This window comes from Podarcis raffonei, chromosome W (genome assembly GCF_027172205.1).
Source record: "Podarcis raffonei isolate rPodRaf1 chromosome W, rPodRaf1.pri, whole genome shotgun sequence".
Taxonomy (NCBI): Eukaryota; Metazoa; Chordata; class Lepidosauria; order Squamata; family Lacertidae; genus Podarcis; species Podarcis raffonei.
Window position 1 is genome coordinate 9,628,510 of NC_070620.1, and position 12,808 is coordinate 9,641,317.

General features: G+C 38.4%; 1 protein-coding gene across 1 annotated transcript; it reads left to right on the forward strand.

Moving 5' to 3' along the window:
- The first annotated feature begins 235 nt into the window (after positions 1-235).
- LOC128406089 (E3 ubiquitin-protein ligase RNF4-like) lies at positions 236-12,424 on the forward strand. The gene is made up of 3 exons (XM_053373132.1): positions 236-930; positions 4,170-4,174; positions 12,045-12,424. Exons 1-3 carry the CDS (start codon positions 452-454, stop codon positions 12,422-12,424), a joined length of 864 nt encoding a protein of 287 aa, XP_053229107.1. The 5' UTR covers positions 236-451.
- The last annotated feature ends 384 nt before the right edge of the window (positions 12,425-12,808 follow it).

Genomic DNA, 12,808 nt, shown 5'->3' on the forward strand with positions numbered 1-12,808 from the left:
TGGCTGAAAGATAGAAAATTAATATTTGTGTGCCTGCTTCTTAGCCTAATCATGTTTCTTCCCACATTAATGCAGTTCTATAGAGTAACACGAAAGACACCCTAACTCAGGCTTCCTCAAACTCAGCCGTTCAGATGTTTTGAGACTACAATTCCCATCATCCCTGACCACTGGTCCTGCTAGCTAGGGATCATGGGAGTTGTAGGCCAAAAACTCCTCGAGATGTTGAACTTGCTCCCAGCTTCGGAGTACCTGGTATAAAAGAGACAACTCTAAAAAAGTCACAGTGCTCCAAAGTGTCACCAGTTGCATAAAGTTGCTTTAGAGAGAGCATTCATGATCATCCTTATCACATTACAAAATTGCTTGGCGACTAAGCAGTGAGCAGCACACGGAGATAAGGGGGGAAGCAAGTACTCTGCAGCCTGTGCCTCTCCCATCCCTGTGCATCATGAGTTCAACAAGTACAGAATGTAATGCAACCAAGCACAGCAAAAGCAAGAGGGGTAGTCGCAACACCTCTGCAAGACCTCCTCATACTCTGGACAAGATGATGGTGGGAACTGCTTCTGAACCCTGTATCCCCTCCTCCTCCTCCTCCCCCTCCCCCTCCTCCTCCTCCTCCCTGCCATCCACTTCATCCCTGGCCTTACCTTTATTACAAACTGCCTTCGCTGGCTCCCCTCCTGGTGCAGGGCTGAGTTTTATGGAACAAACTACTCCTTTCGGTGGTAACAAAGGAACTGAGCAGCAGGAGATTCAGAGAAAGTATTGTGGATGCAAGACTCGCTCTGTGCAAACCTGTAATCAATGGAAAATAGCTGCTGCAGCTGCACAAGTAAAGCCGCACAGCCTTAATGATAGAAGTATTGATGCGGAAGTAGTTGACCTCACTTGCAAAACTTCAGAACCTATAGTTGTTGATCTTACGCGACTTCCGGTTGAGCCGTGGCCATGAAAAGAAGCGCGAGGCAACCCTCCGGGGGGTCTCGGGCAGCACGGGGGCTTTAGAGGGGTTACGAAGGCTACATAGACCTCAGAACCCCAAGAGGAGTATCTTGGGGGACAGAGCATCTGGCGGTGCCTGGTCGTGCTCTCCCGTTCCTCGGGCTTTAATCAATAGGCTCGGAGACGGGATTGAGCTGCGGGCATGGAAGGGAAGCAGCAGACCCAGCGCTGTGCAGTCTCATTCTTCGAAGTGAAAGCGGCCAGCTTCCAAACGAAAAAATGAATTTGGACTACAACTAAGGCAGTCATTGCCTGAGGATTTAAAATAAAAGAAATTTAACAAGATTTGGTGCGCTGAGGAGTGAAAAAAAGGGAGTCCATCCCGGCGGTAAGGAGAAAATGGTGTATGGTGGAAGGCTGGAGGTGGAGAGAAAGTAAGAAAGTAGCCGCCAAGTGAGTGTTACAGAAAGCCCTTGGATACAATGTTCCGAGGCAAGGACCTATGTGGAGACAACTGAGCGATATAGAAGGTGAATAAAAACTTCTTTGTATTGTCCCGGTCAGAGCGCTTTCGTGCCAGTGGTTGGAAGATGGGTTTATAATGCTCACCATTTAGACTTTTACTTTTTTCCTCTGCCGCATTTAAGAGGAGGCTTTGTGGTGCTATACGTTGGATTGGCATTGTGGAAAGTCAGAAACGTCTGGCGAAAATTTACTGGGGGAGACTCTGGGAGATTATGGGGTCGCTGTGAACAGCTTCTTCAATTCTGTTTGAGCCCCCCCTCCCTCCCCTCATTGTTGGCAAGAAGAAAGACAGTATGACCTACTCTATTTGACTATCGGTCCTTTGGGGAGAGACTCCGGAGCTGACAACGGGCGAAAAAAAGAAGACCCTAAACTTGGAATATAACACCACAATCTTTTTTTTTTTTGGGGGGGGGGACACGTCTGGTTTTTTTATCTTTATTTTTATTTTTATTTTACTTTTCTTTACTTTTTATTTTTCTTTATTTTTTCTTTATATATTTTTTGTATCCTTTTCCCCTTTCCTTTTTATCTTTTTGGGGGTTTTCTTCCCCTTTTTTCCTGTGTCTGACTTCCTGGTTTTTTATGCAGTTCCCATGTCTGGCCCTTCAGCCACGTGAAGGGAGAGATATCTTTTGAGGAACAAAGAAATCGAAAGTAACTTTGTACAAGGAAAGACTATTATCAAAATTTCTGCCGTTGTGTGGGGAAAGAGGGGAACTGCAACTAGACTGAAAAGCTGTATATTTAAACCTGCGACCCCTAGTGGTGGACAATAGAATTACATCAGTTAGTAAAATATCTGATTAAGTAACTGTGTTAAAATGAAGAAAGGAGTGGGAACACCAGCGGAAAGAAGACCATCTAGACAGGAGAATGGCAAGAATGGGAAAGAGATTAAAGACTATGATACTTTGATGCCAGAAATTAGGAAGGAATTTAAACAAAATGAGCAGTATATTGAGAAAAAGCTGTTGGAAGTTCAGGACACACTAGATAAAAAAATGGAGCGGGTGGTGGGAGAATTGACAGGTAAAATAAAGTATTTAACAGTAAGATCTAAAGTCCTTAAGGATTCAATGAAAAGGGCCCAGAAAGATTTAAAGGAAAGTAAAAGGGAGACAGACAGGATTAGAGGAGAAGTGAAGGAGGTAGGTAAAACACAAGAAGAAACATTAGACAATATTGCGAATGTTGGAGATGAGGCAGAAACAATTAAATTTGAAATTTAGGGGGATTCCTGAGGAGATAAATGAAAATATAAGAGCCAAACTAATTAAAGACTTAGTGAGCTGGTTGGACATGAGGGAAGAGGATGTAGGTTATATAATAGCAAATGCATTTCGAATAAAGGTAAAATCTGCTAAAACGAAAGGGAAGAAACTGCCAGGGGATGTGTTGGTTATGTTTAATTCTATGGATATGAGGAATGAAATTTTGAGATTAAATTACAACAAAAATTTATGTATTGATGGGAAGGCAATCATTATACTTAAGGAGGTTCCATCCAGATTTCTTTGAAGAAGAGATATTTACAAACAATTAGTGGGCCAGTTAAAAAAACCCGGAATTCTACATAGATGGGAGTTCCTGGAAGGGATTTCATTCTATTACAAAGAAAAGAGATTTAAGTTATCTAGTCATTAGGACCTTGAGAAATTTGCTAGAAGATATGATAAGGAGTTGGGAAAGGTGGAAAAGGAAAGACCAGAAGAAGAACAGCACGAGGAGGAGAGAGGAAGAGAGGAGGAGGAAAAGGAAGAAGAGGAAGAAGAGGAGAAGGATGAAGGAGAAGAACAAGAGGAAGAGACTGACAGCAAAGAACACCAGATTTAAGCCAGACTTTACATTGGTTGTTAGTTAAATAAAAATGTCTCTGAGAATACTGTCATGGAATGTTAATGGAGTTAACAATAAAAATAAAAGAATTCAAATTGAACATGTGTTGATTAAACGGAATCTTGACATAATCTGCTTGCAAGAAACTCACGTTGCAAGAAAACATAAGAGGATTTTAGGTAATAAAAGACTGGGGAAAGACTTTATCGCTTCAGACAAAAATAAAAAAGAGGTGTGATGTTTTATATAAAAGAAAAACTCGACCCAAAATTAATTTACAAAGATGAAGAGGGGAGAGTGATAATAGTGCAAATTACTTTTCAAGGGGAGAGTATAATTCTAGTTGGAATATACGCACCTAATGACAAAAAAGCGGACTTCTACTCAAATTTAGGTGATATGTTGTTAGATTACTTGGATCATCATTTGATATTAATGGGAGATCTTAATGGTGTGGCTATTCCAGATCTAGGCAGATCAATAAGAAAAAGAGACACAAATGAGGGTAAATTACCCAGATCGTTTTTTGACTTGGTGGATTCTATGGGACTAACAGATATTTGGAGACTTAAAAACCCCACAACAAAACAGTTTACTTTCCCCCCGAATCCAAATTATAGTTGGGGCAGAATAGATTACATTTGGTCATCTAAGGAATTAGTCAGTCAAATCAGAAATTCTTCCACAGACCTTATCTGATCACAATCCGGTGTATCTGGAGGTGAGAGGAAAAGATCCTTCATCATTTAGATGGAGAATGAATGAAAGCCTATTTAATAACCAGAAGATAATAAATAAAGCGAAAGAAACAATTACAGAATACTTTAAATGGAATTTGAATAAAGAAACACCTATAGAAATAGTATGGGATGCAAGTAAAGCTGTTATGAGAGGCTTCCTAATTAAAAAAAAAACAGTCATCAAAAAAGGGGGAGAGAATAGAGAAAAGAGGGGATTCTGGCACACCTCATGGAGAACGAGAGACTTCTAACAACTGAGCCAAGAGATGTAGTAACAAAACAAAATATTAAGATGTTGCAAGCTCAGTTTTCAATGGTGGTAAATCAGGAAGTAGAATGGAGCATCAAAATGATGAGACAAAAGAACTTTGAGTCAGCTAATAAAATAGGAAAATATTTGGCATGGCAACTGAAGGCAAGACAAAAACAAAACACAATTTGTAAAATAAGAGAGGGAGAAAAGATAATAGAAGACCCTAAAGAGATAAGAAAGGCATTCCAGAAATACTACAAAATACTACAAAGATTCATATAAGAAAGAGAAAGAAGCAGACAATAGAATAGAGGATTATTTACAAAAACATCAATTACAACAAATTACAACAGAAGAAAGAGAGCAACTAAATCAGACAATTACAGATTTCCGGGTTGGTGCCTCCGGCAATGGCGGAGGTCCTCTGATCGGGAGGAACTTGCCCTGTGGGAAATTGGGTCTGTACCGCCGCGGCGAAGGCGGAGACCTGTAAAAATCACAGGCGGGAGAAGCCTGTGAACGTGGGATTCGGCGGGCACCTTTTGCGCCTCCCCTACTCGCAGGGGAACCCGGTTTCGGGGACCTGGAGCAACGTGGGGTGAGCGGCACAGTGCTTCGAATCGTCTGCTTCTTCCACGGAGCGAAGCCGCATAGCTGTTGCCGGAGAGCGCTGACTTTTTCCTGTGGACAATTTGACTTCAAAGTAATTACCCGTGAGTAGAGCTGAAATGGGAGAATCGGACTTTAAACATTTAATTTGGCATTGAAACGGGGAGGTTCAAAACAGGAAGTCCGCCTTCCCTATTTTTAAATAGATTGAGGCAAGGAGGCTGCAAGCTGAAGTCTTGGAAAGCCTTTCGTAAAAGACTAAACTTCCATCGGTAAAGAGCATAAAACCCCCCTTGGAGGCAGGAGAAGGGGGGGGGAGTTGTGGACTGAGTGCCTGCAGGAGAGAGTGAAAAAAGTTAGAATACCGCCGCTCTGACCCTGGAAACGGGCTGCTAGTAGGACTGACTTTTTGGAATGTTCATTGACAGCATTTAGAACGTTCATTGATAGGTAGCGAAATGAGAGAATACATTGTTTCTACTGTCTCCGGTTGCTTTTAAAGAGGAGATAAAGTAACTGAAAACTTAAACTAACTTTGGATTATTGGAACATTGTCTAAAAGAGGACAGTACTGACTAATACAAATGGAAACTGTTTCCCCTAGTGGAAGCTTATGAAATTGGTTGCTCCATAGGAGCTGGGCTAGGGGAATTTTCCAGCTGCAAGATAAAGAAGTGTGAGACTCTGGGATTGACCTTGAGTCTCTTAAGTGTTATGGCAAAGGAAAGGAAAAAATAGACGGAATGTCAACAGAAGAGGCCTTAGTGGCCGTATTGGTGGAAATAAATAATTCGCTGGAACAGCTTCACAAGAAAACAGATGTGATGAATGTGAAAGTAAATGCTGCAAATATTAAAATAGACTTAATGGCAGAAAGTTTAAATAATCTGGGACAAAAGGTGAATACCAATACAGAAACCATCCAGAAATTGATACAGGAATCTACTCTGATACGGCAAACTGCGGATGAAGCCAAGGAGAAAACCCTTGCTGCTGAATTTGAAGCAATTCAATTGGAGAGAGAGAGAGTGCCTTCCATACAAGGACAACTTGAGGAACATAAGCTAACATTTGTTATGATTGAACTTAAAGAGAAACAGATGAATTTGAGGATCAGAGCCCTACCTGAGGAAAAGCAAAGCTTGACAGAGGTTCAGGAGGAGACAGGACTAATATCGGTTGAGAAAGAGAGGTTTTTGGGGGTTAGTATGATCACCAGAAATGTGAATTTATTCAAGGACAATGGTGAAGGACGTTGGATTGAAGGGAAGGAGGATTTGGAAATATGGTTAAATCTGAAGTTGTCATTGTTGGGCCGAGTTGCTGTGGGGGGAATGAGGGTTGCTGTGTTGTCGGGGATGCTGCTTTTGTTTCAAACATTGCAAGTTTTGGATGGGATGGATTGTATCAGGAGGTGGCAGAGGGATGTCTCTAGATTTGCCTGGCAGGGCAGGAAGCCACGAGTAAAATTTAAGATATTGACGGATGCTAAAAAATGAGGTGGACTTGCCCTGTCAGACCCCTAAACTTTGATGTGAACCATCTGCTTTTTGCTGGCTGAGAGAATGGTTGCTTCTTGAAAGCATTGAAGTGCTAGATAAATGGCAGATGAAGTTGATGGACTATATGGAATTGGCGGAAATGACTGGCAAGATCCGAGACCAGGGAGAAGAGTCGGTGGAAGAAGACTGGAAAAAGTTTAAAGACTATTTATAGAAATATTGTAAAATTAATGAATGTTAGAAAAATGTTGGAATGAAGTTATATGGCTTTAGTAGAAACGTTATAAGGAATTAAGTATAAATAGATGAATAGAAAATTAAAGAAAAAAATAAGGTAAGAATGTGTTAAGATAATTATAGGATAGAAAACAGAGGAAGATGGAAAGGAATTGCTGAAATTATAAATAGAAGTGGAATACAAAAATGGAGGTGTGAGGAGGTCGATGGAAATAAGCGAATGAAAGATGGGATGTTGAAAATGTTTGAGGTGATTTTAAATTCTCTTTGTTTGTTTTTGTTTTGCTTTGTATGTGGTGTTTTTGTATTGTATTTTTATTGTTCTTTTTTTTCTTTTTTCTTCTTTCTTTTCTTGTGTAATGTTGTGTTGAAATTGTTTGAAAAGTAATAAATATCATTTTTTAAAAAAATAGAAAAGCTATAAAGAAAACGAAGACTGGGAAAGCCCCAGGTCCAGACGGCATATCAGCTAAATATTATAAAACTCTAAGTGATCAAATAATATCAGTATTATGTGATGTTATCAATAATATCTTAAAACACTTTCTCCCAGGAAGATATCTGTCTGACAATGTGAGAAATATAATAGATATTATGGAATTATTAGAAGCCAATATTAACACTAAAGCAGTATTAATATTTGTGGACGCGGAGAAAGCCTTTGACAATATCTCTTGGAGTTTTATGAAAAAGAATCTAAAAGGGATGGGGGTAGGTCAAGGCTTTGAGAATGGTATAGGTGCAATTTATTCTGAACAAAAAGCAAAATTAATTGTAAATAATGTGGTTACTGAAGAATTTGCTATTGAAAAAGGGACACGACAGGGGTGCCCAATATCCCCATTACTTTTTATATCTGTCTTGGAGGTTTTGTTAAACATGATCAGAGGGGACCAGCTGATTAAAGGGATTCAGGTCGGAGCTAAACAATATAAACTGAGAGCGTTTGCAGATGACCTAGTATTAACTTTACAAGAGCCAGACACTAGTACGGAAAGAGTTTTAGAGCTAATACAAGTATTTGGTCAAGTAGCAGGTTTTAAGCTGAATAAACAGAAAACGAAAGTACTGGAGAAAAATCTAACAGTTGCTGAAAGAGAGAGGTTTCATAGTGAAACTGGATTAATGGTAGCAAAGAAAGTGAAATACCTGGGGATCAATTTGACATCTAAGAATGTGAACTTATTTAAAGACAATTATGAGAAATGTTGGACAGAAGTTAAGAAAGATTTAGAAATATGGTCAAATTTGAGGCTTTCCTTGTTAGGCCGAATTGCTGTTATTAAGATGAATGTTTTGCCGAGAATGTTGTTTTTGTTTCAAACATTGCAGATTGTGGATAAAATGGACTGTTTCAAGAGGTGGCAGAAAGACATATCTAGATTTGTCTGGCAGGGCAAAAAGCCCAGAATAAAATTTAAGATATTAACTGATGCAAAAGAAAGAGGGGGGTTTGCCCTGCCAGACTTAAAACTGTATTATGAATCAGCGGCTTTTTGCTGGCTGAAAAATTGGCTACTTCTTGAGAACACAGACATTTTGGATCTGGAAGGGTTTAACAACAGGTTTGGTTGGCATGCATATATATGGTATGACAAGGTTAAAACTCACAAAGGTTTCAAAAACCATATTGTTAGGAAAGCACTATACAATGTTTGGATGCGGTATAAAGATCTGTTGGAAAATAAAACCCCTAGGTGGTTGTCACCAATGGAAGCTAAGGAAGTGAAAAAACTTAATATGGAATCTAAATGGCCAAAATATTGGGAAATTATAGAACAAGAGGGTGGAAAAGTGAAATTACAGAGTTATGAGAGATTGAAGTCTAAAGTAAGAGATTGGCTTCATTATTATCAGATAAATGAGGTGTTCAAACAAGACAGGAAAATTGGCTTTCAGGTGGAGAGATCAAAATTAGAAACAGAATTGTTAGAACCCAATACTAAGAATTTGTCAAGAATGTACAACTTGCTGTTGAAATGGAATACACAAGATGAAACGGTTAAATCAGCTATGATTAAATGGGCACAAGACATTGGTCATGACATTATGTTTGCTGACTGGGAACAGTTATGGACCACCGGTATAAAGTTTACGGCATGTAATGCCTTAAGAGAGAATATTATGAAAATGATTTATAGGTGGTACATGACCCTAGTCAAGCTTGCAAAAATCTATCATTTGCCCAATAATAAATGCTGGAAATGCAATGAAACTGAAGGTACTTTCTACCACCTTTGGTGGACGTGCCCAAGGATTAAGGTCTTCTGGGAAATGATCTATAATGAAATTAAGAAGGTTCTTAAGTGCACCTTTCACAAGAAACCAGAAGCCTTTCTCTTGGGTATGGTAGGCCAATTGGTGTCAAGGAAAGATAGGATGTTCTTTATGTATGCTACAACAGCAGCAAGAGTTCTTTTAGCAAAGTATTGGAAGACACAAGAACTACCCACGCTGGAAGAATGGCAGACGAAGGTGATAGACTACATGGGACTGGCTGAGATGACTGGCAGAATCCGTGACCAAGGAAAAGAGACGGTGGAAGAAGATTGGAAGAAATACAAAGTTTACCTTAAGAACTGTTATAAAATTAATGAGTGCTAAAATGTCAAGGGTATTGTAAAAAAAAAAACAGAATTACAGCTGAAAATGACTGGGTAAGAGAAGAAGGATTAAAGAAAGTGAGTTATAAGTTAACTGAAGTGAGGGGTTGCTGAAGAAAATTTTAAAATAGGGATGCAGAAAAGGGAGGCATGGGGAAGTCGGTGAAATAAGGTTTATGAAAAAGAGGTTATGAAATTATACGTGTCTATATGTTTGTTTGTCTATGTATTGTGAATTGTAATGTGTTTAATTTATGTTGGAAAACCAATAACTTTTTTTTATTTAAAAAAAATAATATCTTAAAACGGGGAAATCCCAAGTACGTGGAAAGAAGCTTATATTACTTTAATCCCAAAAAAAGACACTGATGGTTTAGAGGTTAAAAATTATAGGCCTATTTCATTATTGAATAATGACTATAAGTTATTTGCAGATCTATTGGCGGAAAGATTAAAAAGACTTCTAAATAAAACAATTCATAAAGACCAAGCTGGTTTCTTACTGGGAAGACAGTTGAAAGATAATTTCAGAAATGTAGTAGACATTATTGAATATTTAGAAAGCAGAATTGACAAACAAGCGGCATTGATTTTCATTGATGCGGAGAAAGCGTTTGATAATGTCTCCTGGCGATTTATGAAAGAGAATTTAAAAACAATGGGAATGGGAGAAGGATTTATAAAGGGTATAGAAGCCATATATCAAAATCAAACAGCCAAACTCATCATAAACAACAATGTATCAGAAACTTTTGATATCTCTAAGGGGACCAGACAGGGGTGTCCTCTATCACCCCTGTTGTTTATAACTGTACTGGAGGTTCTTAACAACACATTGAGAGAAGACTCAAAGGTGAAAGGAATCAAGGTTGGATACAAAGTATTCAAAATAAAAGCATTTGCGGATGATATAGTCTTAACCCTAGAAGATCCAAAGAAGAAGCTTTACAAGAAGCTTTACAAAGAATAGAAGAATTTGGTAAAGTAGCAGGGTTCAAACTCAATAAGAACAAAACCAAAATATTAGTCAAAAACATAAGTAAAGAAAAGATAGAAGAACTGCAACAAGAGACTGGTATCACAGCGGTCAAGAAAGTTAAATATCTAGGAATATGGTTGACGGCAAAAAACATAAACCTGTATAAAGACAACTATGAAATCACGTGGAGAGATATTAAGAAAGATTTAGAAATATGGGACAGACTGAAACTTTCCATTTTAGGGAAAATATCAGTAATTAAAATGAATGTTTTACCTAGAATGTTATTCTTGTTCCAAACAATTCCAGTGATTAAAGGATTAAAACAATTTAAAGAGTGGCAGAAAACATTGGCAATATTTGTCTGGCAGGGAAAGAGGCCAAGAATAAAAATGAAGTTCTTGGTTGATAAAAAAGAAAGAGGTGGCTTCGCTCTGCCAGACATGAGTATATATTATGAAGTAGCATGCCTAATTTGGATAAGAGATTGGATAAAATTAAAAAATACAGACCTTCTAGATTTAGAAGGATATGACAACAGGTACGGGTGGCACTCGTACCTGTGGTATGAAAAAGTGAAAGTCCACAGGGGCTTTTTAAATCATATAATTAGAGGACCCTTATATGAAGTATGGGAGAGAAATAAAAATTTGTTAGAAAGAAAAAACCCTTGGTGGATATCACCAACAGAAGTACTAATTATTAAGAAAGTCAACATGGAAGGAAAGAGAGCCACATATGAAGAGCTTATTAAAAAAACTGACCAAGGTATAAAGCTTAAGATGTACGAAGAAGTAGAGAATTTACTGACAAGGTGGCTACAATACCACCAAGTTAATGAGATATTAAAAGAAGATAAAAAGAAGCTGGGATTTGAGGACAAGAAATCTAAATTTCATATAGACATTATAGAAGGTAAAAACAAATTATTGTCAGAAATGTATGATTTATTATTGAACTGGTATACCAAAGATGAGGAGGTAAAAGAAGCCATGATTTAGTGGGCCATTGATTTTGGGCATAACATTGAGTTAGAAGCGTGGCATGAATTGTGGAATGTAAATTTGAAATTTACAGCCTGTACGGCATTGCAAGAGAATATATGGAAAATGATATACAGGTGGCATCTTACGCCGGTAAGACTGGCAAAGATGTACAGAATGAAAAATAAGAAATGTTGGAAATGTGGAGAGGCGGAAGGAGACCTCTACCACATGTGGTGGAATTGTGGTAAAGTGAAGGGCTTCTGGGAATTAATTTACAATGAACTTTAAAAAAGTTTTCAAGTATACCTTTCCAAAAAAACCCAAAGCCTTTCTATTGGGATTGGTAGGGAAGGAAATTAAAAAGAAAGATAAAAACCTCTTTCTGTATGCCATGACGGCAGCAAGGACTATGTTGGCCCAGAATTGGAAAACAGATGTAATACCAACTATTATGGAATGGCAGGTTAAAATGATAAATTACGCAGAACTGGCTAGATTATCAGGGAAAATACGAGATCAGGATGAACAGAAGTTTCATGAAAGTTGGAGCAAATATTTGGTGTATATAAGAGATAACTGTAAAACTTTAAAGACGCTGGCAGGGTTAGATTAACTCTAACAGCATATGGTAACCAGATAAACAAACAAAATATGCGATGTAAGAAAATGTACGATACTTACTGAAGGGGTGGAGGGAAGTCTTTGGCAGAGCCAAAGATATATGTGAGATTTATTTGTATAATGAATGTATATTTAATGAAAATTAATAAAAATTTATTGGCAAAATAAAAATAAAAATATATAGTTGTTGATCTTACGCAAGACGATTCTGTTGTGCTTGTTGGAGAGAGTGGGCAGCAGCCCAATAGAGAGTTCAGACCTCAACCATTGTCTGACAGCCTCGTATTTAGTGGTGGTGGTGGTGATGATAGCAGACACACACAGAGTGGTGCTCTTGCCACTAGAAAGCTCCCCAGAGAAGTGGGAAGGAAGGATTTTGCAAGATCCTCAGGCACTTTGAGTTGTGGAATTTGCATAGACAGCTATGCAGAGATTGTGCAAAGCGGACGGCTTATAGTGTCAACAACATGTGGCCACATCTTCTGTAGTCAGTGCCTCAGCAATTTTCTTGGGCATGCTAACTTTTGCCCAATTTGTAGGAGGAAACTCACTCCAAAGGAGTATCATCCACTTTATATGTGAAGACATGGGTGTTCCTGAACACAGTCTAATGTGGCCTTCATAAGCATGAGTGTACTCCAAAGAAAACACAAAGTAGATATGACTTAAATATAACAGTTAGCAATTTCACTTTTTCCCAGTTGGCCTCCTTATAGTCCAGTTGTACTGTTTCAGCTTCATTTTGCTTTAAGGTTTTTGCAGATCACATTTTTTGAGGTCTGTAGAAGTTTGAAGAACAGCTTGGAGGATATGTCTGCTGTTGCCACTTTGCTTTGTGCAGATATATCATTTCTGTTCTAGTTCTGTTGCTGCTTTGAGAAAAGACTGATGTCTAGTGAACTCACTTATTCAAGACTAGGCTATTCATAGTCATCTATGATAATACAACCTGCAGCTTCTTTTTGC

Bases quoted from the DNA above. Each gene is read 5' to 3' on its own strand.
- LOC128406089 (XM_053373132.1), top strand. From the start codon at position 452: ATGAGTTCAACAAGTACAGAATGTAATGCAACCAAGCACAGCAAAAGC.